Genomic DNA, 27,701 nt, shown 5'->3' with positions numbered 1-27,701 from the left:
CCTAAGAAAGCATGGAATATACACAGGTTGTGTGTCATCTGCAGCCAGGATCATGGTCAGAAAGAGAGTCAAAAGCATTTGGGGCTCTCTCCCCAACCAGCTTCTCTTTTATAAAATCAAGGTAAGAAATTAAAGTAAGTCTCACTTTTTTTTACTGTACTTTAAAAATGTTATGCAGTGACTGCAAAAAAATGGTGGGTCATTATCTTAAAAAAAAAATAAAAATGCGTGAACCAAAATCAGTGTTGCTGTTTCATTGAGAAAAGCAGAGGACCTGGAAGATGACAACAAGATGAAAAACTCCAGAAGGGGCTTGCAGGGACACTATGCCAATAATAGAGTAACTCAATGAATTCCTTGCGATAGGCTTCACTGCTGACAAAGGTGGGGAGAATCTCAAACCTGACACACTGTGTAGCATCTCGAGAGACCAAAGGAACTACATTTCAAGTAATCCTAAACAACTTGTTAGATCAAACAGACATCATCCAGGAAGTCACCAGGGCCAGGTAACATTCACACAAGCTCCAAAAGCAATTCAAGCAGAACACTTCGGAACTGCTGGCCACGGTGCCAAAGGACTGACAGCTTGCCAACAGAATTTCCATCAATGTAAAGAGATCTAAAGGGGATCTGGGGAATTCATTTCAATGAATTTTCAATAGTTATATGCTAAGCATAGCTTTCCCCCAAAAAAACAGACTATCCAGCAGCTGTATGGAGTAGGAAAAATTTTACACCTCCATCTTCACCAGGAGTTGATCAGGTAAGATTTCAAGCTAGATTGGCCATACCAGAAATTCTGTGCTTTATGCATCACACAAGTGCTACTGACTGCAGTGCAACTTGCCAATCAAACCCATCACATCTGCTTCCTTGTTAAAAACTTGTTACCATTTTTTTTTCTCATGGCACCAACAGCGTTAACAGATGGTCCTCCCTCCGTGGCTTCAGAATCAAAAGTAGCTGGTGGTGGGACATAACCAGGGGTTGCTGAAAGAGCCAAAATGCAGAACTTTGGTTAGTTCAGCTCCTGAATGAGAAAACAGAGGCAAGATGCACGTCTAGAGGAAGCACCCCATGTTTCCCCATCCCTGTGAACATCCCTCTGCTCTTACGCTCAGGCACATTTAGCTCCAGTCAACCTTCTTGTATTGCCATGCTGCATCAGAATCACAGCTCTCTGCATTCCTCCAGAAAGGGAGAATAACAAGAGCTCAGCTGTCTTTGGACCTTCATAAATGTAAGTGAAGCTGAAAGGGCTGCTCTAGCACATCTGAGCCCTTTCCTTGCTGTCCCTGTAGCTCTCTTGGAGCAATAGAAAGGTGTTGAAGAGGCTCTTTATTTAGGATTGATGTTGATTCATTGGTTTAAAAACAAAGCTTGTAATGGATAGCTTGTGGAACGTGATAAAGGATTCTTTATTAAGGTTATCTGCTTGAGAACCTTTTCAATGCAAAAAAGAGTATAAGTAATAGGGGAAGCCCATAAACAAGGACAAACACAAACCTGGTAGACTAAAAGTCTCCACTTATTAATTGATGGTCAATAAGGAATTCCCAGCAAAGCTTTAAGGAGAGACAGCTGGGCTTTGAAACTGATAAAATGGGATGAAAAAGAGGAATTTGAGGACCTGTGATATTCCAGGGGAGTAGGAGTGGTGGTGGAACTATGCAAACTGATGAAGGCATGTGCATGCAAGGAAAGGGGATGGGGAGGAACGAAGAGGGGAACAGACAGAAGCAGGTATAAAAGGACTGGACATGAGTACAACATTGCCAGTCAGTACATTTGCATGACCGAGCCCTTCACCTGACCCCCCCAGTCTGTCCTATCTTTGTTTTAAATCCTTTCTTAGCTTCATTTCAATGTAATCTCACTTCTCTTATCCTGTGAGTGTGTGTGTGCAAAGGACAAAACACAAACCACTGGCCAGACCTGTGTGAGTAAATGCTGGGCCAGCAACTAGAGTCAGACTGGGCATTTAGGAGCCCTTGGCCTTTGGTGCCAGTATCTGGAGTGAGCAAAGGTCTCAACTTCAGTAGCTGCAGGGCCAATAGCTCTTGGAAGCATCTCAACAGGTCCTGTGGACTTTGTGACCAGAGCACCAGCTACTGGGGTGACTGGTGTGAGTGGATTTGGTGCCAGCACTTGCAGCAAGTGGGTCCTCGCTGTCAGCTCCTGGTGTGGGTGGGGGTCTCAGCTACTGGGGCAGGAACAGCGTTTGTGTGTGCTGAGAACCAGATGTTAGAGGGCATCAGCGTGAGTGGAGCAAGTGAGGGACTGAACACCAGCAGCTGGAGCAGAACCACAGGTCACAGCCCACGTGCCTGGTGCTGGCTGCTGGGACAGAGCAGGGGCGAGCATTTGCATCTTCCCCAAATTTGGCACGCATTGGGGTGTGCCTCTGCAATTTCTTGTCCAACTTCAAAGGCAGACTAGCCAGCAAGTAGGAGGCCCTGGGTCCAGGAGGGGCTATCAGCTGGGTGGACGGTCCATGCTGGGATCTGGAGGACCTAAAAGTGTGAAGTGCCTGTGGGACAAGTTTGTGTATGAGTGTGTGTGTCTGCTGGGTAGTGAGGAGCAGCAAGCTGGACTGGGTGGTTAGCAGGAGACCTGTGGAGCAGTTTATAGGGCCCAAAATCTGGGCAGGAGTATTAGGCAGACAGAGGTGCTGTGCCAGTACTTGGGGATCCGCAAATGCATGCGTGCTCGTGACTCAAAAGTGTCTTAAGCAGCTGAAGAGCAGGAAGGGGACTCGGCTGTCTTTATTTATGTTTTACATGAGTCCTATGCATAGGTGCTGTCTTCAACTGTTGTCATCTGTCAGTTTCTGTGGCTGTGCTCATTGGCCTGAGACAGAGACCACCAGGTTCCTGCACTGGCTTCCAGCTGCCAGACAGCAGGAATTCATGGGCCAAGTTAATGAAGGCAGCTGGTGCTTGTAACAGGCCTCAACACCTTGGTACAACCTGAATGTCAGAGAATCACACTGCATCTTTTGGAGAGAAACAGGCTTCCTCCTCTATACTCAGGCAGATTCCTAGGTCACTGTAATAATGCAGCATACATTACCATACAATTCCTTCTTTGATGTTTAAACCAATACCTTTCACTTCACAGCTGGTGCAGGCCCAGAACACGCAAATGTTTTCATACGCACCTGCCAAGCATTTTCCTAGCACATTCTGCAGCTCTGTGATGTTCTGTATTCGAGTCAAAACCTTCCCCTTCATCTCAGCGTCCTGTTGCTGGCAGAAAGCATTTACAACCTAGAGACGCAACACAAACTCACTGTGAATTAGGGAGATTTGCATCCATTTTTACTTTTTCTTTTCTGAATAACACCCACAAGTCCCAAATAAGCACACAACAATTAGCACAAGTGGCCTGGGTGACCAAATCCAGACTGCATGAACAAAGCTCTTCAGAAGCCCGTAAGAAAATGCAATCTGAAAAGCAACAGCACAGCAGCTACAGGTCAAGTTCTTAGCCAAGTAAGCAGAGTTGTTACTAGAATCAGGATAAAGCATAAATCGTAATGAAGAGAAGAAAGAAGAAAGAATCATAATGAAGAGAAAGAAAGAGAAGACCTTGCTGGAGAATATTTCCAAGAGGCAAGACTCTTCCTCAGCAATTGCACCCCTGAAGTCTGGGGTTTATGTTTTTAAGTGCTACTCCTCAGTTCCACTCCAAAACATGCAGACAAGGCTCTACTCACCTCACGAAACCAGTTGAGCGCATAGAAGAGAAGCGAACACAGAAATTCCCATTCCTGCTTGGAAAGAGAGTCTATCTTCCCTTCAACTTCCAGATCAGTCAAGTACAGAGGGCAACCTGAGACAGGGTAGGTAGAAAACACACCTTGGACTGTGTTTGCTACCTATGCTTTGCTTTTTGCGTGGACAATGACTCTTCCAAAAGCCTGTACTCTCGATTCCAGTGACTATTTGGAGTGAACACCATCAGTCACTTCCCAGAGAAAGTGATTGTCTCCCCTGCCTCCCTTCCACTTGTGGCCAACAGAGCATCTCAGCCTCCATCATAAACTACACAACTCTTCCCACAGCTGCAGGAAGTCTTTACAGATCTGGAACAGGAATGAGTGAGCCAGAGGGGTTTGTAAGATTTACTTTCCATACCTAATAAGGCATCAATCTCCTCCAGGCTTCCATTGTTTTGCTCTCCAGTGTAGAGCCTGAGCAATCGGAAAGAGGGTGATAGACATATTGGTGACACTACCCTGGGGAAAAGAAAAAAGAGAGAGAGAAATGAAGTGAGTCCTATGTTTTATACGCCTCCGGAATGCTCATCACTTTTCTCTTGTGTCCCATGTCCTCCCCACGCCAGCTCGCCTATACCTTCTTCTATTTTGCTTCTCGAGAGTCATAGCAACACAAAGCAGAAATGCCTCATATGGTTAATAAATACATCAGTGACCATCAATTTTCTGGGAAAACTTAAGGGTAGAAAACCTGCTGTACTGAACAAAAATAGAGTCAGATTTATTTTAGGTAGAAATCAAAGTTGAATAGTTCAGGAGGAACTACAAGAATTTGTGCAAAAGACAGCTGTGAGCAGTAAAGAAACCTCCCTGAATGTTTTCTAGCATGCTACTGCTCACATTGTAAGCGAGGAAAATTAACATCTTTTTCCCCTCCATCAATGCATGTGAGGTAGCTATATTTCTTTTTATTTGGTATAAAGTAATCATGTATTTTTTAAGCGCAACTATGATCTCAACAAAATCTGACAATAAATTATGCAAGATATAAAGCTGATTGTTAGAAAAAAAAGCCTTTTATTATTTTTAACTTTGATGTCCCATTGTTTAATAAGATGTTTTACTTCCTGCATGCTTCTTGTTTCGTTCTCTTAGGACAAAGCCTTTGTTTCTCATACAAATGTTACTTGTGGTGGCATGTTTGTGGTTTTGCTGTGAAGCAGAAGTCCATGCTGTGAAAGTGCAACTGAAGGGTGAGAACCAATTGTGTACTCTTGACACACACAAACTACTTGCTGACTCCATTTGAGACTCAACACTCAAAATATGAATTTTGCCCAAATGGATGGAGTTGCTTATCCATCTTGGCATGGCCTTCAATATCCCAATGATGCTGGAAGGAAGAGCTACTATTCCCAGATGACAGATGGGAAACAAGCTAGATGCAACATGACTCACTCAACATCAGCTAAACAGTCTGAGCCAGAACAGACTGCCAATTCCCCAGCACATCCTTATGCCTCTAGACCTATCTGACCCACGTCTAACAGCAAGGGAAGGAAAAGAACACTGGAAACTGGTAAATCTTCTGTCCAGCTCCTAATCAAGGCACTTGGGCAGGACACAAAATGAAAATACAATTCCTTTAAATGTAGAATGATTGCAAAGGCAAGCTCCACAGTACCTCTTACTTGGGTTATTTGTTCCATCAGTGACCCTGCCAAGCTCACTCTGTGACACCAAAGGTAAGAGGTTAATAGCAATTGCTCCCTGACTTTCATCTTCATCGAGATTATACAAGGGCTTCACTGGGAACAAGAAGGAGCTGCAAGGAAAGGCAGACAAACTCAGTTAAAAGGATCACCACGTTGACAAAGTTGTCACTGACAGGAACGTTACAAATACTTAGCCTGTGCTCAGCATACCCAGTCACTGTGGGGCTGAGATCCACCACAAAGTCAGTGGGAAAGTCCTCCACCAGACTCTTCCCAAACTCCTCCTATAAAGAAAGGAAAAACCTGCTCAACAAATGGGCTCAGCAAAGAAAGCTGCGACAGCAGCAGTGGAAAATGCAGAAGACGAGGCCAAGCAAAAACACCCTGCAACAATCACAGCAGTGAACCTACTGCCTGCAAGGAGAGCCAAAGCCTAACTTCAGAGAGACAGCCAGGAGACATTACCAAGCATGCACAATCAATTTATTCCCTGCTCTTTCGACGTGGGCTCATCTACCAGCTCCCCACTGCTGCAGAGAGGCTGGAAGGGCCATGGGAAGTTCTCTGTCCTAAGAACCCAAGGTCAGGATGAAATGGCTACAAAGTGCTGGCAACATTTTATTTCACACAATGTATCCCGCAGACTTCACCTGCTTACATGGGTAGCAACAGTTAAGGGAGAAATACTGCAACAGGTGTGACAGAGTTTGGACAGACAATGAAAAGACCAAAAAGTGTCTGCACAAATGTTGCAAGAACTGAGTCATCACCCTTACTGGGAAAAGGGAGAAACTCCCCATCCTGTTTAGGGTGACTGTCACAGCTCACAGTCCCCTGATCATCTTCCCCTGTTCTAAATCACAGTTTTGCTTCTCCATAAGAGCAAAGATCTCTTTGTGGCACCATGAATGATCAATTCCACAACAGCTTTCATGCTCTCCTGGGCCCCAGAATGATTTCCTAGTCCCCTGGCTGGCACAGCACACATGTAAAAACATCTCCAGCAAGAAGAAAGAGCGTTGGCCTTCACAAACCTCTTCCTATTACCATAAATCTTCACCGTGGCTCCTCCAAGTTCCTAGATATCAGACAGCCTTAGCTTTTTCACTGGAAGCCAATTTCAATACAACGGTTAAGGTTCTTTCAGGTTCTACCTTTATCTATGGACTTCAAAAGCCTACTCCAAAATGTCATTTCATTTCCTTTAAAAGGCTTCCCCTCCTCCTGCTGTTACATGAAAGTTCACATAAAGGAAGCTGTTAAAGCATAACGAGGAATTTTCCACAATCAAAACAACAAAAAACAAGGAAACCACAAGAAACCAAACCAAAAAAAAAAAAAAAAGGAGGTGAAAAGAGAATTTTGTATCTCTTACAGAAACCTCAGGCATGCCTCAAACAAAAACAGTTCTCAGACTGGACTGAAATCCTCAAAATGATTTTGTCCTGCTCATATTTGAAAAACATTCTGCTTTTGAAGAAAACATAAGTGATTAAATTCAAAAAACTCTGCAACATACCAGGAGCTGCAGGTCCAAATTTCCCTTCTGCTTCTCAATCAAATTGGCAAGTTCATCATAGTAGAGTGCCAAGACTTCTGGTGTTTGCTCGCAGCAGAAGCCTACAAGGTCCAGCAATGTAGAAAGCTGAAAGGAGAGAACAGTCTTCAGAATATTTTTTGTTGTTTGTTTTTTTTAAAGAACAACTCAAACTTTTACCTTAACTCCTTCTTGTTCTTACATTAATTTACTCTGAGGTATATCCAAAGATTCAGCTCTAGGCTAACAGCCCATAGTGACTGGTCTACAGACATGCAGTTTTAAGAAGAAACACAGGTCTTTCCCAGAGCTGGGACTGTTCCACCATGGAATAACACAAAAGAGATTGCCCTGTTTCTTTCCTTTTTGTCTGAAATAATGTCTGGACAGAAGACTTTCACTAGGTGGCTTTAGTACTGCTGGAGTGCTTCTTAATACAGCCCTGCATTTCTCCAAAACCAATTTTAATAGATTTTTGCCTCTGTAGTTGATACACAAGCCTCCCATGCCCAGTACAGCTGACTGTCAGACACACACCCTGCTTTACCTAAGACTGTGTCTCCAGTCACACCTTCTTGCTGACCGTGTCCTCCCTCTCTCCCATACTGCCCCCGCACGCACCCATTCTTGGCACCCACCTGCCCATCACGCTCGAAGTTTGGCTCAGGTCTCTCCGATGAACCACCATCTCCTTCATTTCTGAAAGCAATTGATAACCTTGCATTTGTTGCACAACGTTTAAGAGATAGCAAAATGCATCACACACGTTAACTCTCTCCAGAAAATGAAGAATTATGCATGGAAAGAAGACATGCTTTGGACATGATTAGGAAAAGACCTGCTGCTGTTTGGCACCTTTGGGACAAGACTCAACGTCTTCTTCAAGGAAATGCTTTTTCTAGCCTAAGACCTCTAGCCATCTCCTCTTCTGAAGGCCATGGAGCCTCTCCTTATGTGAGCCTAATATCTGCAGCTGCACATTATGCCGGCTACTCAAATTCCTGCTGCTTATTTGCAGAGCTCAGAAGGGTAGTTTTTTCTCTGGTAGAGGCTTTAGAGTCTGTCTTCTTCAATCAGTTTCTTAAGAAATCAGACAGAAAGCCAGTAAGGTACACAAAGACCCAATTACAAGGGTATTTCTCAAGTGGCAGCAGACAGATTTTCTCCAGGATCTTGTTTCAGAGTTGGAGAGGGAAGGAATTTCTCTGTAAGTCAAACAAACAACTTCCCTGATGATTTAATCCTTTTTCTGAGGCACAAACCATGGTCCACCTGCTGGGGTCACCTGTGTGCATTTTACGTGGCAAATTCACTGCTACTGCAGGTTCCTTGATGCACTGTTGACTCCACTCTTCTAACTTTTTGCCTGTAGTCTTTTAGGAGTTTCTAAGCCTGTTCTTGAAATAACCATTTCGGCATCTACTGCCTAGACTTAAACCAGTGCCTCTAAATTAGTAAGTCTGGTATCAGTGCTATGGGAGCAACCATAAGGAAGTCTGATAACTCAGGGCCCAGAGCTAAGACAGGCTTTTCTCTCCATGTAATAATCAGCAAAAGCATTCCACGAAGAGGTCGTGCTTCCCAACACCACTCAAATATTTGTTTTCCAAGCCCTTTGATCTTTGTCACAGCTCTTATTGGGAGTCTCGTTTATCAAAGCTATTATAAATTATTTATATAGTACATTAGAGATTGTCACACCAATGCCCAGCACAGCAGTAATTTTTCTTCTTCTTTCTCCTTTAGATTTCTCTGTATTCAAACAGCGCACATTAAGCTATTCAGCCTTAGTGCCAGAGGCTGATCTGTAGTCTGTCCACCACAGCTTTTTCTTTTTTCTAAGCACTAGATCTTGCTGGTGCTAGTCAAGGCCCCCATGAGTAAGCACTAACAAGAAATTCAGGATGCCTTCAAGATTTGCAGTGGAGATTTAAGCAGGTTGCAACATCAAATGCTGCAATTTTCAGGAAAGATTTCGAAGTTATTGGATTTGACAGAGATGTGCATGAGCTAGAAGACATTTGCTCTCCCCCACGTTATTCGTCCCACTCCAGGTAGTCTTAAAGCATGTTAAATTCATCTTTGTACATTTCTTCTCACCTTTTCAATGCCACGCTGCCTATCATGGTAACAGCACCAATAATCCCCATTTGTTTGTGGTTGGGAACAGTGCTGGAGAGCCATTTCCTGATCACCATGTGCATATCATCCTAAAAAGACAGACACAGCCTATGTCACCACAGAGGTACTTATGGGCATCATTCAGCCCTATCAGCATCTGCACCTAATGTCATCTCCAAAGGCTGCACAGAAATGGTTTACTGGGATTACAGTGTTGTAGAATGAACGTACATCCTGTAATTTCCTTTATTATGAGCACACTGGTCAAAACTCTAGGTAAGGCTGCAGAAAGGATTAAAAGTGATTTGCTTTGGCTTTGCTCTAGTTACTGTACTGAACGTGTCCAGATTTCATCTATAACTAATAGAAGAATATATATTCAAAAAGAAAAGAATAGATGGTCTTCACATACACATTGTAGCTGCATAGCTGCCCTCTGAAACGCTGCCAGCTGCAGGAGGCTCAGGGATAGAGCAGTTCTTGGGGGAAGGTCCAAAGAGAGTTCGAGGAAACAGCACAGACACCTGGGACTGAGGCATTCCTCCAGCTGCCTCCCTTGTCCCCTGGGAAAGCATGCCTGCGCAGCTGTAAGGGCTCCTCTGCAGAAGCAACATGACCACACAGCAGGTCTCAACACAGTGTGCTCTATTTTAACAGTTGTGTCAAAGCAGCTGATCAACTGCATTTTCCCAAAAGAGGCACAAACACCTTGGAAGAATTCTGGACTACTAAGGATAGACTTAAGAGGTCTCCCGACAATGAAAGCACACAGCATCCCTGTTCTGACAAGGAGCACTCTCAGACTGGAACCGAGTATGTGAGACAACTCAGAAGCAGTTTCATAAAAGCAGCAAAGAACTCACAGGCCACCAGAAAATTTTATGCAATCAGAACAGCCCCGCTTGTCTTGATGCTTATTAACTGCCCATGGTGGTTCTGCAAAGGAGGGGTCAGGCCCATACAGAGGTGCTCAGTATGCAAAAATTATATTCTTGAGACAGGGGAGATAAAGACTTAAGGTGTAAATTATGCAAAGAACCAGTGCCAACAAGATCAAACCGGTAGCAGAGAAACGGGGAGTCCACGGCTATGCCATCTTTTCTTGACCTTCCCTAGGCAATATGCCTCTGGGATGACCTGTGCGGTGCTGGTGCAAATGGGTACAAATTCAGACCCAGGTACCTGATATCACCACTGTTATGCTGCAATAGAGTGATACAAGGTATCCTCTGTAAAACAAATATGAACTTAGACAGAAGAGGTTTCACAGAATCACAGAATTGTAGGGGTTGGAAGGAACCTCAAGAGATCGAGTCCAACCCCGCTGCCAAAGCAGGTTCCTAAAAGGTTTGATAGCTTCTTTTGTGCCTCTTGTATAAACACATGAGGTATGAAGTCTACAGCATTGCAGTAGAATCTTCTGTTCTGTGGGGTTTAGTTCTGTTAACACGAGAGCCTTTGTCATCTCTGACATATAAACATCAACCACCTAAATTAAGATGAGCGCCTTGGGGAAAGAAGCTGAACTGTGCTTTCTGAATGCTTCCAAATGCATGAGAAACAAAGCTTGAGAAAGATGCTCCAAATCTACCCTTCTGCACATCTTCAAGGTTCAGCTAGATAAAGCCACAGGCAACCTGATCTCATGCTGGTGACAGTCCCACTTCCACTGGCAGGTTAGATCAGAGACTGACATCAGTCCCCTTCCACCGACATTTCTACCAACTCTGCCTTTCTTAGATGTGAGAAAAGAGGGCATTTCCAGGACAGATACAGCCTCTGTATTTCCTTGCTAGCATTGCTATACAGGATAGGAAATTCTGGAGCCGCAACCTAGTCTGCATAGAATAGAGTCTAAGCTGAAGGACATCTTGACACCAACTGCTGTTTATAAACGAGGCCGCTATTTGTGCAATATAACCACTAGAATTTAGCCTAGCCAAAGGACCAAGGTGCAGCTGAACTCCTTTTTGTTGTGTCCCTCCTTACCTGAATATAGCTTCCTTCCTGTCTCTGGCTGAAAGCAAGTGTGCTGAGAATGTAGAAAAGCTTCCGGATCTGGCACGGATTCAGTTTCTGTGTAGAGTCTAAAATGGTCTGTAAGAGAGAAGCCACAAACTAGCTCAGATATGTCAAGAAGGCCTTTCCAGATCCCAGTCGCAGGGAAGCAGATTAACTTTGCCATTTTGGTACAGGTATGAAAAATCCACATTCAAATGAAATAAACATAAATGCAGAGCTATTGCTCTGGCCTTAAATATTAGAGTCCACTCTATCAGAAGCTGCATGGGAAGAACAAGCTGGCTACTACAAGCATTTTGGGAGTGCTCCGATCCCATTAGCGACAGCTGTTTAGCTTCTATTACATATTTCTTCACAGTGTTCAAAGTATTTGACACAATGAACATTTTTTTTTTTTTGCTAATATTTCCAACACAAGCACTGTAATAGGCAAACCTTTAACAATTTAGGGGTAAGTCTTCTCTGTTGACTGGCATCTTCAGCTATTTCTTCTTCTGGTGCTTAAGTGAAAATAGTCAAGCCATTTTCCAGAGCAATGCTGGCTTTTCTAACACTGACAAAACATTTTGCTAACATTGTTTTTCTCCTAGAACTGGTCAACCTCGAGCAGGATTTAGAACCAGGCACTGAGTTTGACAAGGATGACAGCAGGATTATATAACCCTTTTTGCCACCCCTGAGAAAATTCACCCAGTTTCAACATTAAAAAATAGCAATTAGGAGAGAAAATTTGTGCTAGGATCTGTATGTTCTCTCTGTGCAGAAGAGTCTCCAGCTCTGTGTGAAACATGCCAGGCATCTGCTGCTCTACAGATCTTTTTACAGGTAAATGGCTACTGTCTCAACCACCTACATGGTACATGTCAAACATGGCACGCTGTAGGTCCTTAGGGTTGGCCAGAACATTTATTAATGCCTTTCACATACAGGCTTTGGTAATGCATCGAAGATTGGCCCACAGAAACCATAATCTGTCACTAATCTGCCAGGGCAAGAACATGCAAACAAGGTCAGGTGTGAGCAAGTGCTCCCTACCACACTTGGACACTCCCATCTGTGGTGATTTTAAGTGTTCAAAGAAAAACAGTCCAATCTTTCAGCTCACCCTTCCATAGCAGGTTCCTTTTCATTCTGACCACTGCATTTCTCAGAAAGATAGCTTTACAAATATGGGTTGTTCCATTAGGGCTATTTCTGAGAAGTACTGACCTATTCTGGATTTGAGGCCAAGTACTGTAAGGGTCCTGAAATGTTGTATTCCCACAGAAACAAACATACCTTCACAAAGGTGGCATAGCGCATCAGCAGGGATGTGTGCACAACCACCAAATCAGTGAGAATATCCAGAGCAATATCCAATTCTGCTTCGTTCCCACTGCACACGTGTGTCACCAAAGCACTCACAACCTCCTGAGGAAACACACAGCAGAGAAACCGCAATGAAATAGCAGAAAAATATCTGTCCTGTTCTACTCATATGAAACATATTGATCAAGTACAGATAGTAACTTGAAACTCAACCATATTGTTCCATCTCCCCTCTCAGTTTGCTTTTTAATTCCCACTATCCACAATACAGGCTTTCAGCCTGAGTTTTATTCAGTTCTAAAAGCTTCCATGACTTGATAAAGCTTTTCTTCACCAATCTTTTCCTGCCTGCCTGCTAACATTCCTGCAGCTTCCTCTATTTGCTACTATCACATAAGATTAATAAAAACCCATACAATTTTCATAGGCACACGGAATGTTGCACCTTACCCAGGAAGACATCACCTCTAACTACAGCATTTCCAATGTCTCAACCCTCGTTACCAAAAGCAGCTCAAAACAGGTGTTTTTGTTTCAAAAATCTTCTTATTTGCCTTACTTCACCTGGCTTCTAGACATGGGTCTCTCTCCAACCCAATCCACTGTCTGGGGCTCTGGGTCTTTCCTATGTCCTTAATTGTTAATACAGCCATCCTCTTTTGATATTTGTAACATCTCAAAAATATTACTAAACTCCCTAATTTGCTGCAAACAGCAGTGAATATCTTCACATTTCAGGTTTTTCTCAGTTGCTTATTTTTTAAATTTACAATACCAAGTAATACAGGTGCAATGTTGGAAACAGCCCTAATTATAAATATACTGTGCCAAAAAAGTGCAAATACATTCAAAAGCTCATGCAGAGCTGTTTTCAGACCACAGACTTTCTGATGTAAGCATGGGTGTTGGAACTCATAAACAAAGTCTGGCCTGCAATTATTTCCGAATATGCAGAAGTCCAAGTTGGTCAGAGCTCTGAGGGGAAGCTGTGTAGACTTTTTCATCACAGTGAGTTCTCCAAGGAAAGTGTTTCAATACAAACTATAACAATGGCTTTTTTAAATAGAAGAGGCTCAAAGTGATTAAATCAAACAGAAGAGATAAGGAAAAAAGCACAGTCCCCTATGCTCCACAAGTATTTTTCATTCTGTCACCTCTGAGGCCTGCCAGTTTGCTCCTGGCTCCTCTTAGGGCTTTCTGTGCTCAAGTCACTTGAGTAAGGCTCTGGTAGCTACAAGATCATCACAATGGTCTTTTATTGCAATGGTTTTTCATCTTCTGCTTGGCCTACTCCACAGCATAGACCTCTCTCAAAGGCTTTGAACTGCCTCAAATCCCCTCCTCCGAAGGATCAGGGCATGCGTTCCAGAACAAAGTGTGAACAAGCACAAATAAAACAAATCCATCACACTGTACCTGCTGGCAGTAAGAGTCAAAGACTGCAAAAGCTTGTTTGTACATGCAACTGCCGAAGGAGACTATGGCTGGGTGTGCAGCGTGCAGAAATGTCTGAGCAAGTAGTAGGATTGAAGGGAAGAAGTCTCGGATAACCTGAAAAACAGAAATACTGACATCGTTAGAGAGCAGATTGCTGCTGCTCATTTTCAACTCTCAGGTCTCTAAAGAGATGCTACAGCTCATCCCAAAAGCTTTGTCTACTTTAGTAAGTGCTTTCCTGACTTCTCTTGCTGTCCTATCTAGCACAAATGAGCAGCAAGAGCAGATGAGGCACACCTAAATGGGTTTCTCCTACTTTCTCCACACAAAGAATTTACAGATTGGTTAAGCCAATCTGCAAAGCTGCAGAGTTCTCAGCAGTATATCCCTGATCAGTGACACCACAGAAGTCACTTTATAACTATACACCACTAAATAAAAGCCCCAGGACAGAAATGATTCTGGCACCACTTTAACAGAAGGACTCTGCCACATCAAGGTTTTCAGAAAACTCTGAGTTACCTTTTAAACTTAGATAAATCAGTCAAAGCCCCTCTAAACAAGCTCTCATTTACAAATTAAGTGGAAGGATGTTAAACAAAAATTGAATTCAAATCACTTATATTCAGAATAGATGTTTTCACTTAAGGCATTAATATAGTTTAGTTTATTTTAAACTCACAACAGTGTTTTTCACCAGCTCCCCCATATCTACAAGAAGCACTGTATCAGTTTTTAGTTTTCTCTTCAGTTTTGCAGATCTGTTCTGTTTTTCAGATCTTTCAGAACTGAAAACTCACCTCAATTTCTCAGATATTTTCAGTTTTCTCATAGTATTATCCAAACATGTGCCTATACATATATACATGTACACATATCTAGACCTAGAAAATATTGCGCTCAAAAAACGGTGTATGTAAAGATATGAACTTATAAAAATACTGTGGGAGACAACAGCATGTCAGGAACATGCAGTAGAGATCTTGGGCTTAGACCACATAAAGGCTGAGAGGTTTTGCACCAAAATAAAGGAACTCTGATCTCTAAAATAACAAACAAACTAAAACAGACCATTACAACACAGGACATGTGCCTTGTAAGATTGATCAGCGACCAAAAGAAACCTCAGGAGTAAGCATACATAATGCAGTCCAGGGTTAAATCATCATCTGACAAGATATTAGAGGGATAAAGGAGAAAAGGTGTCCCGGTGCAGAAGCAGCACTGACCATTGAATGATCCTGGAAGGCATTCTGCATCAGCTGTTCTGGCATGCAGCCCAGCCGAATTTTGCTCCTCAGCACCTTCTCAGCTTGCTTCCTGTTCTTGGTGTTGGTTGAATGGATTAGCAGCAAAACTATCAGATCCAGAACCTTTTTGAGGAAATAAGCACCGATCATTATGCTGACAAGATATGAAACAGTCCAGACAGCCTAGGCTTCTTGAAGCCAAAACTAAGAAAATCAAGAGCTCAAAAAACTCCTAAGAGACACAACTATAGAAAACTCAGCCCCACAAGAAAAATTCAAAGCAGGTTAATTCTGTCCCTTGACATTTAGAAGGGATGAACTAAGAGTTACAATGAAAATGGATGGCTGTTATAGGAGCAACAGGTCAAATACCGACAGATGCAACATTACATACAACATTATTTGCAGTTTCTGGTTTGGTTAGAAAAATCTCCCAGAATTTACTCAGAAGTATTACCTTATGGTCAGACACAGATGTGGTGTTCTCAATAGCCTAAGAGCAAAACACAAGAATGCTGTTACATTAAAGTACAATCCTGTATTTCAAAACCAGGAGTGTTACATGAAGTCAAATCAAAAAAGGCAGACACCAAAAGAAATACTGCTCACGGATTTCTCTTCTCTACAACAGGACAACTATCAAAGTCAGCAAACTGGATCTTGCAAACAGCACAGAATCCAGAAGACACTCAAAAAATGGGCATGAAAATTCAGTACGGACATTATCAAAAGATGACAAACAAACACACAACAAACACACACACAAACCTAAGGTACAGAGCAATCAAAGACTGAGAACAAGTTTCATGGTTTACAATGAGCCACAATGCCAGCCAATACAGATATCCTGATAGATATTTTCAAGCACCTTAAAGCTTCATAAAAGTCATTCTCAGTAGATGGGTAAACATTTTTGCTCACTAGCTGACTGAAAAAAAAGCTGAGACTTTTTCTTCAAAATTCTGTTGTAAACACGTAGAATCAGGTTTACTATACACTTCAAGATCTGGGGTCTATACAGTGGAGCCTAGTGGCCAGCTTGCAAGCACTGGAAAATTAGTAAACTGAAGAAGAAAGCAGACTCCTAAAAAGTACTCCTGATTTGGAACAAAATTAAATCTGTGTCAGCAAAATGATGGGCTAACATTTGTCTTTTGATGTCACATCTGTCAGCCTGTTGTCAGGCTCAACCTACAGGTTGAATTCTATCAGGAAACAAGGGCCAAAGCACACAACTCACCTTAATCCAAGCTTCAGAGACATCTTTCTGAAATCTTACAGCTAGCTTTATCGCATCAAAAAGTAGCTTCACACAATTCTGGCTGGTGGTTACTTGGCTCGTGGAAGAACTGTAAATGATCAGAAAGACTCAGCCTCTGTAAATACCGTAGTAAAAGGAACAAGGCAGTTACCAGCAATGGCAGTTATGTAAAGCAGAAATTCTCTAGAGGGAATGTTGTGATGAGGACAGGGAGTTTCAGAAGAGGGTGGAAGTGGAGGTCGCAAGACCCATCAAAGACATACCGGAAGGAAGTTAAAACAGGTGAACTGGCAGCAGTATCATCACTAACGAAGCCATGTACCCTCCTGCAGACATGGATGCCAAGACAGACATTTCTCAAAAGCTGCTATATAAATGCCAGGGAAGCTGGCTGGGCAAGGATTGACAAGTGTGTTACACTAATGCCAAGCAGGAAGGAATAAGGGTCTTAAAGGTCAGCACCTTTACTTAAGATAAATTAGGCTCATGTATGCAACTAGGCATGCCTCAGAGACCAAATAAAGAAGAGCTGAAGTCACCTTGTCCCACCTCACCTCTGCAGAATCATGTAAATATGCTCAAGTACCTGGTTTGGACTTGGCTTTTAAGCTTCTTCTGGGACCCTACAATCTGAAGTGGCAGAACACATGACGACAGATCCAAGTTCTTACGAAGATCAGAAATCACCTGTAGAACACAAATCCTGGCACAAATCACTCTGATGTATGAGGGAGAAACAAAAAAGGCTAAGGAAAAGAAAAAATTTCACAGAATAACCCTAGAATTACAAATCAAACATGTATGTTTCAAATATGTAAATACAAATACGTAGGTACAAATATGTAAATGTAGAAATCTTAACAAATCAAAAATGTATGTTTCGTTTGATAAAATGACTCTCAAAACCAAAAGATTCTTACATATGAAAATGAAAACAGCCCTCTAAACAGGAGAATCACTACTTTGGGAATGTTTCTAGAACAGTATTTAGAGCAGAACTCAGTGGAGGAAACAAGAGAATTACCAAGTTGCAATCCCAGGTCTGTTGGATACTTCAGGATTTTAGAACCCTTATAAGATCTGTACAATGAAAATTCTTAGATAAAACTCAATGACTTAAAGTTGCCACAAACAGTTCTTCAGTTTAGGAGCTTAACTCAGCATAATTTCATTACTTTCAGTTCTCTAAGGTGTTCAACTCTGAAGAAAAATATAAATGAAAATTCTAAAACCAAATGAGAAAAATCTGCAACAGCCAGCAAAAAGGAGGAGGTTTCAATTTTCATGCCTGAAGGCACAACCAAATCCATGTCAAAGGACAGACAGTTTCTACATGTGCTTTCATCCTTGGCAATTTTAAAAACTGTACTTGAAAATATATTATAAAGCTTATATTATAAAACTCAGTGGTCTTTAGTATAGAGAAAATGCCGTACCTCTACTGCGTTAGCAGCCTTGACGTTATGAAGGATGAATTTTACCACCACGGGCAAATCTTCCAGTTTTACAGAAGGTACAATGGTCATGGCAGACTGCTGCACCTGAGGGGAGAGCAATGCTGGATCACAGCACTAAGAGTCTGGTTCACAGATACATGGATTAAGTCGGTGGGAAGGGATAGTTTGAGGTTTCTCCTGTGGCCTTCTGCTCAGAGCAGGAATATTGCCAGTACTAGATCAGGCTGACCTTGACTTGATCAGACTTGACCAGACCCCAAACCATTTTCCAGATGTCCAACCTGAACCTCCCAGACTGTAATTTGTTGCCTCTGCCACTTAACGTATCACCTGGCACTGCCAAGCAGAGCTTGGCTCCATCATTTTCAAATGGCTTTCAGAAGAGGAAAGCATGGAAGAATCTAGCACGTTACACAGCTGTAGCCTTTGGGGACTATGAAAAATAGCATTTAATGCACTCAAATGAACCAATGTTATTCTGTTCATTAGAAGCCTAACTGAAAGCAATCCAGCATACCCAGAAAACCCAAGGCACATGATCTCTTTTCTTTTGGCCAAGAAAAACTATGGTCATATGATGATGCAGTCACCAGCCTGCCTTTATTTAGAATACAGCACTCTAGTCTGGTCGCTGTACCTCAAAAAAAGAAACAGTGACAATGAGTGGGTTTAAGATGGGTGGTAAATGTTTACTGCAGCAAGGCAAAATGCTTTTGCATTTTCTAAAACAGAGTTGTCTGAAACTTTTGAATGGATATTGTAACGGCCAGAGTATGCTTGTCAATGAATCCCTCATAATGTTTCTAAAAATATTTTTAAAATATTTTTAGTTTCCAAGATTCCTTTCCAATCCCAGCTAGCTCAGAACTTCTGAAGGCCTACAGAAGTCATATATAGCAACATATGTTGAATGACCAAACAGCTCTTGCTGTCATATTGCTATGAAGGGGCTAGATTCTGCCTGACCACTCAGTAGCAGCACTTACCTCAGCAAGGAGTTCTGCATCAAGATCCAAACGAGAAAGAGCATCCAGAATCGGAACCGTCAGCCGCCTGCCCTCTTTTAGTAAGCAGCTGATATACAAGAAAAAAGAAAATAAATTATCTTAATAGAACCATGTAATGGGAACACAAAGCTACAAGGTACCAGGAATAGAATGTACCAGGGGTACAACCAGGGGTTGGCTGAAATAACAAACACCAGAGTGAAAAGATAATTAGCACTGGCATAAATGTAAGTGAACTGTGTAACGACCCAAACTAGAAACACAGATGTGTATAATTAAATATAGGCTAAGGCTACCAAAAAAATAAATTATTGTGGAAAATTAATACACCATAAAAAAGACAGATATAAGGGCTAGCTTAATGTGATGCTCCCTGGGAGGATATCTACTGGTGTAAGGTCATCCTGTTCTTCGGGTCAGTAAAAATGCTTGAGAAAAGTGTATAAAAGAGCTACAAGGTTCTGCTTCACGAACATGTTTATTTTGTTGTGTGTTGTGTTTTTTTAATTAATAAAAGCAATGCTGTCTCTTACCATGGCAGAATCCAAAACAAATCCAAAGATGCCTATAGTGATAACCAAGTGACTAATCACAGCAGAAGTAATGAGTGCTTAACTGGAATCTACCTGCGCCGTACCCATGTACTCAAGAACTTAATAATTTTATTTTATTTTTTTAGATAAAGACACTTCTGGAGCATTTAGACATCTCTATGATGTGAGCATAACAGCACACATCCTAACCCAGTGCTGGTTGTCCTTGAATGTTACCATTAAGAGAAACAACTATTGTGCTGCTTTAGTCAGTGCTGGTACAAGCTACTTTCACACAGGATATTTTTTTTTTTCTATTAAGAGCAAGAAAAAGGGAGGAGAGGGAATAGGGGGGGTGCTGAATCAGCTGTACCCAAGCTCTCTGGCAACTTCACTTTGCTGGGAATCCTCCAGGATCTCAGGTAAACTGGTGATAATATCATGCTGAATTGGTACAGGAGACACACTAAGCATCTGCATTAACTTCTTGACAAGATCCTACAGGAAAAGGAACATTTGTGAAGTGCACGTTCATTGGAATGGCAACAATACTACGCATGAAAGATCACTCAGGAAGTTATTAGCCTGGATTTATGCCAACTGCCCCTTAACTCATTGTGCCACTGAAGCAGGGAATCATTGCATAGACTTTTAGGAAAACCAGCATTTTACAGGTAAGATACGACTATCTTGCTGAGCGAAGCTAACTGGGAAACCCAACAGCAAGCTTCCCAGAGTTGGGTCTTGATTCAGTTCATTCTGCAACTCTGCTTAGGAACAGCCCTCCAGGACAAAGTAACTCACAGAGACCGCTGACTTAGAAGGGAAAGAAGGAAAAGAACCATCAAAGCCAGAACAGAGAATTCATCCCCAGGTGCTTGCAAGTATCCAGTACCTCTTGTTAAAAGTAAACAGGAGGGGACTGTAACTTCTGTAACTTCTTGTTAGAGACTGCTTTAAAAGGGGGTCACCCATGTGGATACACACGTACAGATACAAAATTATGTAAAAGGACACTTAGAACAAGACAAGAAGAAAATAAAATGGGATGTCCAAAAGTTACCGAAGAAAAGAACAAACAAGAATTAAATACCATCTCCCCTTCAGGATGTGCATAAGGAAACATCTGTTCTCATTAGCATCAAAGCTGATCTCATCCCACCTGGGAGGTGTTACAGAAGTTGACTGGAGAAACACGCAGGGGGTTGTGCCATCAGTACCCACCTGGCTGTCAAGAAGACCATCAAGCCATTTAAACTGGTTGACAATGAGCCGGGGAAAATTCGTTCCAAACGTACCCACACTAAAAGAGCAGAAGTGAAACACGAGTTAGTCAGATCCACAGACAGACTCAAAGGCTTTGCTGCTGGTCAGCAAGACCATGAGATGCAATTCGTATTAGCCAGCTATCAAAATCCCATTGTGAAAATATCATTAACACCTCTAGAGCTTTTAGCACCACGAAGGAAGAACCCCCGACTTCTTACTTGCTGGACACACAAATCAGGGATACTATCAGCATGTTTTAATACACTCTCAGCAACACCCTAATTACAGCACAAAACCCAAAACACGCCATATGGCCTCGCTTCAGGTCTCCTGTCCTGCCGTACGTGTGGTTACGCTGCCTTAGCCTAAATCTCCTTTTGAGCCTGGTATCCTCATCCCCAGCTGCTGTCAGTATTAGATGCATTTGGACAAGTTTTGAGTACCAGAGGATGCACAGGGCCATCTTTTCTCAGAGTTTCCACTCAGCCTCCAACAATACACAGCTTAGTAAATTCCCAAGGCAGAAGGCTCTGCACTCTGCAATACCGAAACTGCAAGGTAACTATACATGACCTGAAAAAGTACTTCTGCTTAAGTTTGCTGCCTTGCATAGTTAGAAACATGGGGTTACACTTTCCTCAGTTACTTTTTAGATAAGATTAGCTTGAAAACTTGTTACCATAGGCTGTTAATTCACTTTTTGTTTCCTTTTTCATTTACAAGCATGCTGAACAACCCAGATCTCCAAAAAACTGTCCTAAAAACCTCCTTATACTGCAAAAGGAATTTCTTTCTACTTTTTTGTTTCCATTTGTAACTGGTCATTAACGCATGGAAAAAAAAAACTTCACTCTTCATACAGCTCGATAGGAAACAAGTGTAACAACATCCCTTCCGAAGTCAGTAAGAGTTTTTTAATAAAAAGGGTTCACAGCACAATTAACAGCTTGTCATTTCTACATCCAGGATTCTTTAGAGCTCTTCAGTGAAAGCAATTCAGTCCTTGTCACTGTGTTAAACCCTCCTCTAACACGATTTCAGCGAGGAACAACTTCTCAAGCTCTGTACAGCATTTGTATCCTGCTCGATACTCAACACCAAACAAATACCGTACAAATACTTTTTCTGTTTTCCTTGTTTAAACCAGAACTACATTTTTAAGAGGGTCTATTTGCATCTAACAGCCACCTAAAACACTGCCAGTCACTTTCATCCTTTTTAAATATTGGGACACTCTACTGAAATACTTCCAGAGTTTGTACCAGTAGCTAACAACAGCATAATGAATCGTGAGGTGTGTCTGTATATAAGCTTCTTTTAGCTTGTTTTCTGCTATATGCACCCACAACATAAAAGGCATAGTACCCCACAGATAATTTTACACATGTATGAATAAACAAACAACAACAACAGCAAAGCAGTGCAGACATCCATTTATATATTTTTAAAGTTTGTTGTGTTTTTTTTTTTTAAGTAGATACTTTTAGGTAAGTTGGAAATTATGGTCGAAGTCAAACAGCTGCTAATTGTTCAAATGAAGAAATTTCATTTCAAGTTAGAGGGAAAAGTTTATACTCACACATCAAAAAAGAATTCAGGGATCTTTTCCAACAACAGCGTTATGACAGCAGGCTAGAAGGAAAGCAAAAAGACAACTTTAGGATGATGATTTACTGCTTCTGCTGTGGCATCGCCATCAAAACTAACTTTTCACAGAAGCTGAAATACACAGGGAATAGAGGACTCAAAAGAACAAAGAAAAGTATTTCCTGTAAAAGAAATCTCTTCCCTGTTGCCAGAGAGGAGACAAACAGCCTGCAAGGTGAAAAACACAACTGCAAGCTACATATGTAATTTAACAGGAGTAGACCATGTGAGCAGAACTTACAATTCCTCTGGGCCAAACTCTGTCCAACCCATCTGAGTCGTTTTTCACCACACAAGAATCTAAAGCATCAACTTTAGATAGGTTTGAAAACTACCTACACGATTTCGCCATTTCCCTAGCAAGGCTGATTCTTTTTCCCCCTTTAATCCTGGCCCAAATACAATTCTAAAAAAAAAAAGTGTACTTAAAATACGAACTTTGAAAAAACATTTAATTATAAGAGGATTTAAATCCACAGCTGTTCTCAGGTTTGTCATGCCTTAGTGAGATATGTCATCTTCAGCTCCATATACATGTTGATGCAACTTTTATACAACTTAACAGAACCTGTTACCACCAGCAATGCTTTGCAAACACAACTATTTACTATTTAACAACAACTGTTAAGTACTATTTAAGTACCACCGCAGCGCATTTTGCTTCATGTGTGTGGTTCTTTTATGGGGGACGAGTACCAGCTCCCAGGAAGGCAGGAGAACAGGAGCTTCAATTGCACTGTAGGGCTGAAAGGAGTTGTCTTTGGAGCCACATATGGGAAAGGAAGAGACAGAAGGGGATGAAAAGAGAACCATGTCTTATTGCCTGGACATTTCTTGCACAAGGACAGTCCATATATTCATTTTCCCCTTCCTTGCCCCAGGACAAGGCAGAGGAAGAGAAGATGAGCAAATACCCGTTGTCCTTTTCCTCTTCCGCAACTGCCATTAGCAGCTGCAGGAACGGGAGATGACTGATACAAGAGGTGAGTGAACTGAGCTCCCTGCTACACCCAAGAAAATCTTGGGAGAGCCTCTGTCTTTTCATATGGATTGGTTCCTTGTAAGGCTTCTTCAGGGCTGTAATTTAATTATCGAAAAATTTGGCTTAGAAGGGAAATTCAGAGTTCTCTGCTCCAAGTCTCTGCTTAAAACTCTGTCATCATTAGATCACATTGCTCAGTGTCTCGTCCATTTTTAAACACCTCCAAGATTTAACCACATTCTCCACAGTGGAAGTAGTTAAATTCTTTCAGAATGTCCCATCTTCTACTTGACTGTCATCTCCCATCCTGCCCCAGCCCACCTTTGAGAAGACTGTCTCTATTTTCTCTGCACCATGCAACTGGATAGCTGCAGACCACAAGACCTCCCCTAACTTTCTCAAGACTAAACAAGGACAGTTTCCGCTGCCTCTTCTGACATGCCGTGTGCTGCAGGCCATAAGCATCTTTGTGTCCCTCAAGAAAAAAGAAATTATAAAATCATTTGGGTTGGACAAGATCTTTTAAGATCATCAATCTATTAACCTAGCACCACCAAGTCTACCACTAAAGCACATCCCTTAGGGATGGTGCCTCAACCACTTCCCTGGGCAGCCTGTTCCCATGCTGCACAACCCCTTCTGTGAAGAATTTTTTCCTAATATCCAATCTAAACCTCCCCTGGTGCAACCTGAGGCCATTTCTTCTTGTCCCGTTGCTTGTTGCAAAGAGACCAACCCCCACCCTGCTACAACCTCCTCTGAGGTAGCTGGAGAGAGCAGTAAGGTCTCCCCTGATCTTCCTTTTCTCTGTGCTACATAACCTCAGCTCCCTCAGTCATTCCTCATAAGACTTGCTTTCTAGACCCTTCACCAGCTTTACTGCCCTTCTCTGGACATGCTCCAGCACTTCAACGTCTTTCTTGTAGCGAGGGGCCCAAAGCTGAACACAGTATTTGAGGTGCAGCCTCACCACAGCAGAGCACAGGGGGACGATCCCCTCCCTGGCACTACTCCTGACACAACCAGGGTGCTGTGGGCCTTCTTGGCCACCTGGGCACACTGCTGGCTGGTGTTCAGCAGGCTACCCACCAATACCCACAGAGCCCTTTCCTCCAGGCAGCTTTCCAGCCGCTCTGCCCCCAGCCTGGAGCACTGCATGGGGCTGGCGTGTCCCAAACACAGGACCCAGCCCGTGGCCTTGCTGAGGCTCATACAGTTGGCCTCGACTCATTTATAACGGACGCTCTTCCAGATGCAGCCTCCTCTGCCTCACCACCAGTTCTGCTCATCCTCTACTTACAGAAACAAAAGGATCCTAAAATAAATCAACACCACTGTAAAGAGAAACCTAAGGTGTACGTACCTGTAAGATATTAATTCCAAGAAGCATTTTTATGAGGCTTTCACAATACGAGTGCACCAAAGTCCTGCAAGATGAGATTCCACAGTTGTAGTAAAAGCACAGGAGAAGAGCAAAGTAACTTTTTCCAGTACTTTTAAAAACCAAACAAACAAAAACCACAATGATTTGCTTTGTATACCAAAGGCAGCCCCCAAAACAGTAGGTAATACAGCAGGGATGTTAGTAAATACTCATTACTAGGTAACTGCAAGGAAATGACACTTCCAAGACTTCTAAGAGAATTCTTTTAGAAGTGAAATATGAAAATTAATGGCTAGGTTTTAAAAGCTTTCAATCCTAACTGTCTGTATTGGTTTTCCAGGGCAAGGTTTTAATACTGGGGGCCTGCAGGGGTGGCCTCTGTGAGAAGCGTCCAGCAGCTGCCCCATATCAGACAAGGGCCAGTTTCAGCTGGCTCCAAAGGGACACGCTGCTGCCCAGAGCCAAGCCAACGAACGAATGAATGAATGGCGATGTCGTTTGTGCCTCTGTGAGAGCAGAATCAGGAAAGGGGGGAAAAAACCCTGTGCAGTAGATGTGGGGGGAGCTGCCACCCGTGTGGGACCCGTGCTGGGGCAGTTTCTCCTGGGGGATGGACCCCGTGGGACAGAGCCGTGTGGGAGCAGGTCCTGAAGAGCTGCAGCCTGTGGGCAGCCCCCACAGTTCAGGAAGGACGGCATCCATGGGAGGGACCCCATGGGGAGCAGGGGCAGAAGGAGCAGTGCAGTGTCAGGGACCGACCACAGCCCCCATTCCCGTTCCCCTGTGCCGCTTCGGGGGAGGAGGTGGAACAGGGTGGATGGGGGGATGTATTTTTAGTTTGCTTGTGGTTTCTCACTGCTCTAGCTTGTTAGTAGTAGGTAATAAATTACATTAATCTCCCTGTGCTGAGCCTGACAATAATTGTTGAGTGATCTCCCCATCCTTATCCCAACCCCTGAGCCCTTTTCATCATATTCTCTCCCCCTTCCCTTTGAGGAGGGGGAGTGAGAGAGCAGTTGCGGTGGAGCTCAGCTGCCCAGCTGAGTACAACCACCACACCATCTCATACTTGTATTTTCTGAGTGAGAATATAAAATACTCTAAGATACATGAAAGCCTACATGTTAAAAGAATTAAATAAATAAATAAATGACATTATATGCTGGTTGGAGGTTCTCAGTGTCAAACCAAACTGGATGTTTCAGCTGTCTTTGCCCTGAAATCAGCAGCTGTGTAAGAGAGAAGACATTTTCCATAGGTGTCCGAAAGGGGAAAACATTCAAACCAAAGAATGACGGGGTCTTTTGCATAAGACACAGGTCTTGTTACCAGCTGGAGCTATGGCTTTTCACTCCACTCCGCTCACTGTTGCACAACATTTTAAGTAGAGACCGGCTCTGACTGAAAGGGAGAACAAAAAATACATTTTCCCTGACCTTGACCCCTCAGTCCGTACGGGAGCGCATGGCAAAAGGCAGTTCTTGAACTGGTTTCTGTCCTTGATGTGAGATTCCAATCCACTGATAAACTGCTTCACAACCTGCAAAGCAGAGAGAGATCATTCGCTTCCTGAGAAGATGCCCTCATCAACTGCTGGCTTTCAGGATGCCCTTTGTGAGCAGATGATGAAAACAGGAGAGAGGTTTCCTATCCAGTTAGGCAGGGAGCTAGAATTTGTCATAGAAGGAATGCTGGATAATCTGTAGCCTCAACCAAAAGCAAACACTGGTTGGTTTGCAAAATAATTCTAAAGCAACAGTGTCTCACTTCACCTCGATTTAACCTGGCTTTCCCCACCTCCCTGTTCAGCTGAGACAGCAACATTTAACGTGACAAGAACTGCATCCAAAAACATTTGCAGGATTCAAACCACTGGCCTCAGGACATTCATGCTGGGTTTGTTGCTGGAGAGGAGCACCAAATCTTGACAGTTTTAACACTGCCAGCTCCCAGCTAACACAAAACCAAGCTTCCACTGGAAAAGTTAAGCAAGCTACTGTGCTCTCCTAAGAGTCTTTGTTTATTGAATAACATTGCCAGTGAATTACTTTGACAAGACACAGGGTTGGAAATGCAGCAGTTGTGCTTTGAATTATGAAAAAACAATCTCGGAGCAAACACATTGAGGTTGGTACCAGAGGTATGTGCTGGTCGTCACTTTGTGCCTAACTGTCGAGAACAATGAGACCAAAAGGCTGGGATGATGACATTGAGAGAAACAGCAAGTTTTGCTTGCTTCTGTACAAGACCAGCAGAGAAAGGCAGTTGCATCTGTGCCTTTTGCTACACAGCAAACAGTTTTAAATCTGGCTCCTGCCAAAGCACAGTCAGTTACTTACACCAGGGTAAGTCGGGTGCTTCTCTAGCGTCAGGCGGAGCTTCTTCTGGAAAGCCATTTGATCTACAGCTAAGGAGAAAGTTTAAAGAGAATAAGGAATCAGACGTATTTTAGCCATGCAACACTGCACTAAAGCTACACTGGCTACAAGCTCTCAGGATCACCCACCATTATTGCTGCATTTGCTCTGTTGAGAATTCCAGCTAGCAAAAGCCCGAGTGGTATTACCTACCGCGTGTGCTCACTCCACTCTGGGCTGAGGGTACCTAGTAGCACTAACAAGGTTTGACACACCAACTCCTACATTTTTTGGCAGATAAAAACAAATCCATTCCAGACAGAATGAGGGGCCAAGAAGTGGAGGAAGAATCACTAGGCATTTTTTTTTTTTCTGTCCTTAGGAGGCAACATGATCCTTGCACATGTGCAACCCAAAAATCCCTTTGCCCAACGTAACAGAGTAGCCTTCTTCCAGCAAAATCAGGCCTGTAGCCACAAAGTTCATTAACATGACACAGTGTGCAATCTCACACAAATAAACCACTACAGCGGCCCTGCCATCCTAAAGAAGCCTCCCTCTGCTCAAACCCACTGCAGCCATGGAGGCAGTACAGCTTCACAGTCTCATAGAGGTGAAACATGGAAAACCCCACGAAGCAATTCAACTTTCTGCTTAGACCATGACTAGGGTGCAGCAGCTCCATCCAAA

The 27,701-nt window shown here is 42.8% G+C and overlaps 1 protein-coding gene across 3 annotated transcripts in view; it reads right to left on the bottom strand.

Annotated features, from left to right (window-relative positions):
* Positions 1–27,701, bottom strand: part of FANCD2 (FA complementation group D2) — a 47,881-nt gene that overhangs the window by 17,722 nt on the left and 2,458 nt on the right. For 2 of the 3 annotated variants that reach the window (XM_084531413.1, XM_084531414.1), the window contains exons 4-27: positions 26,994–27,061; positions 26,091–26,194; positions 24,634–24,697; positions 22,221–22,273; positions 20,597–20,675; positions 19,746–19,870; positions 18,819–18,906; positions 17,812–17,916; positions 16,962–17,062; positions 16,355–16,463; positions 15,572–15,607; positions 15,094–15,237; positions 13,844–13,978; positions 12,398–12,529; positions 11,087–11,194; positions 9,077–9,186; positions 7,615–7,675; positions 6,959–7,084; positions 5,650–5,723; positions 5,409–5,549; positions 4,143–4,243; positions 3,722–3,837; positions 3,164–3,272; positions 895–993 (exon numbers count right to left, since the gene is read on the bottom strand). In XM_084531413.1, the coding sequence (XP_084387539.1) occupies positions 895–993; positions 3,164–3,272; positions 3,722–3,837; positions 4,143–4,243; positions 5,409–5,549; positions 5,650–5,723; positions 6,959–7,084; positions 7,615–7,675; positions 9,077–9,186; positions 11,087–11,194; positions 12,398–12,529; positions 13,844–13,978; positions 15,094–15,237; positions 15,572–15,607; positions 16,355–16,463; positions 16,962–17,062; positions 17,812–17,916; positions 18,819–18,906; positions 19,746–19,870; positions 20,597–20,675; positions 22,221–22,273; positions 24,634–24,697; positions 26,091–26,194; positions 26,994–27,061 (2,388 nt within the window). Of the gene's footprint in view, positions 1–894; positions 994–3,163; positions 3,273–3,721; positions 3,838–4,142; positions 4,244–5,408; positions 5,550–5,649; positions 5,724–6,958; positions 7,085–7,614; positions 7,676–9,076; positions 9,187–11,086; positions 11,195–12,397; positions 12,530–13,843; positions 13,979–15,093; positions 15,238–15,571; positions 15,608–16,354; positions 16,464–16,961; positions 17,063–17,811; positions 17,917–18,818; positions 18,907–19,745; positions 19,871–20,596; positions 20,676–22,220; positions 22,274–24,633; positions 24,698–24,811; positions 24,960–26,090; positions 26,195–26,993; positions 27,062–27,701 lie in introns of those variants that run through there. The other variant, XM_084531415.1, reaches the window with a different exon arrangement.

The sequence above is a fragment of the Aythya ferina genome (assembly GCF_964211825.1).
Source record: "Aythya ferina genome assembly, chromosome: 10".
NCBI classification, from domain to species: domain Eukaryota; kingdom Metazoa; phylum Chordata; class Aves; order Anseriformes; family Anatidae; genus Aythya; species Aythya ferina.
Note: the sequence above shows the minus strand (reverse complement) of the source record. Positions and strands in the feature narration are given on the sequence as shown.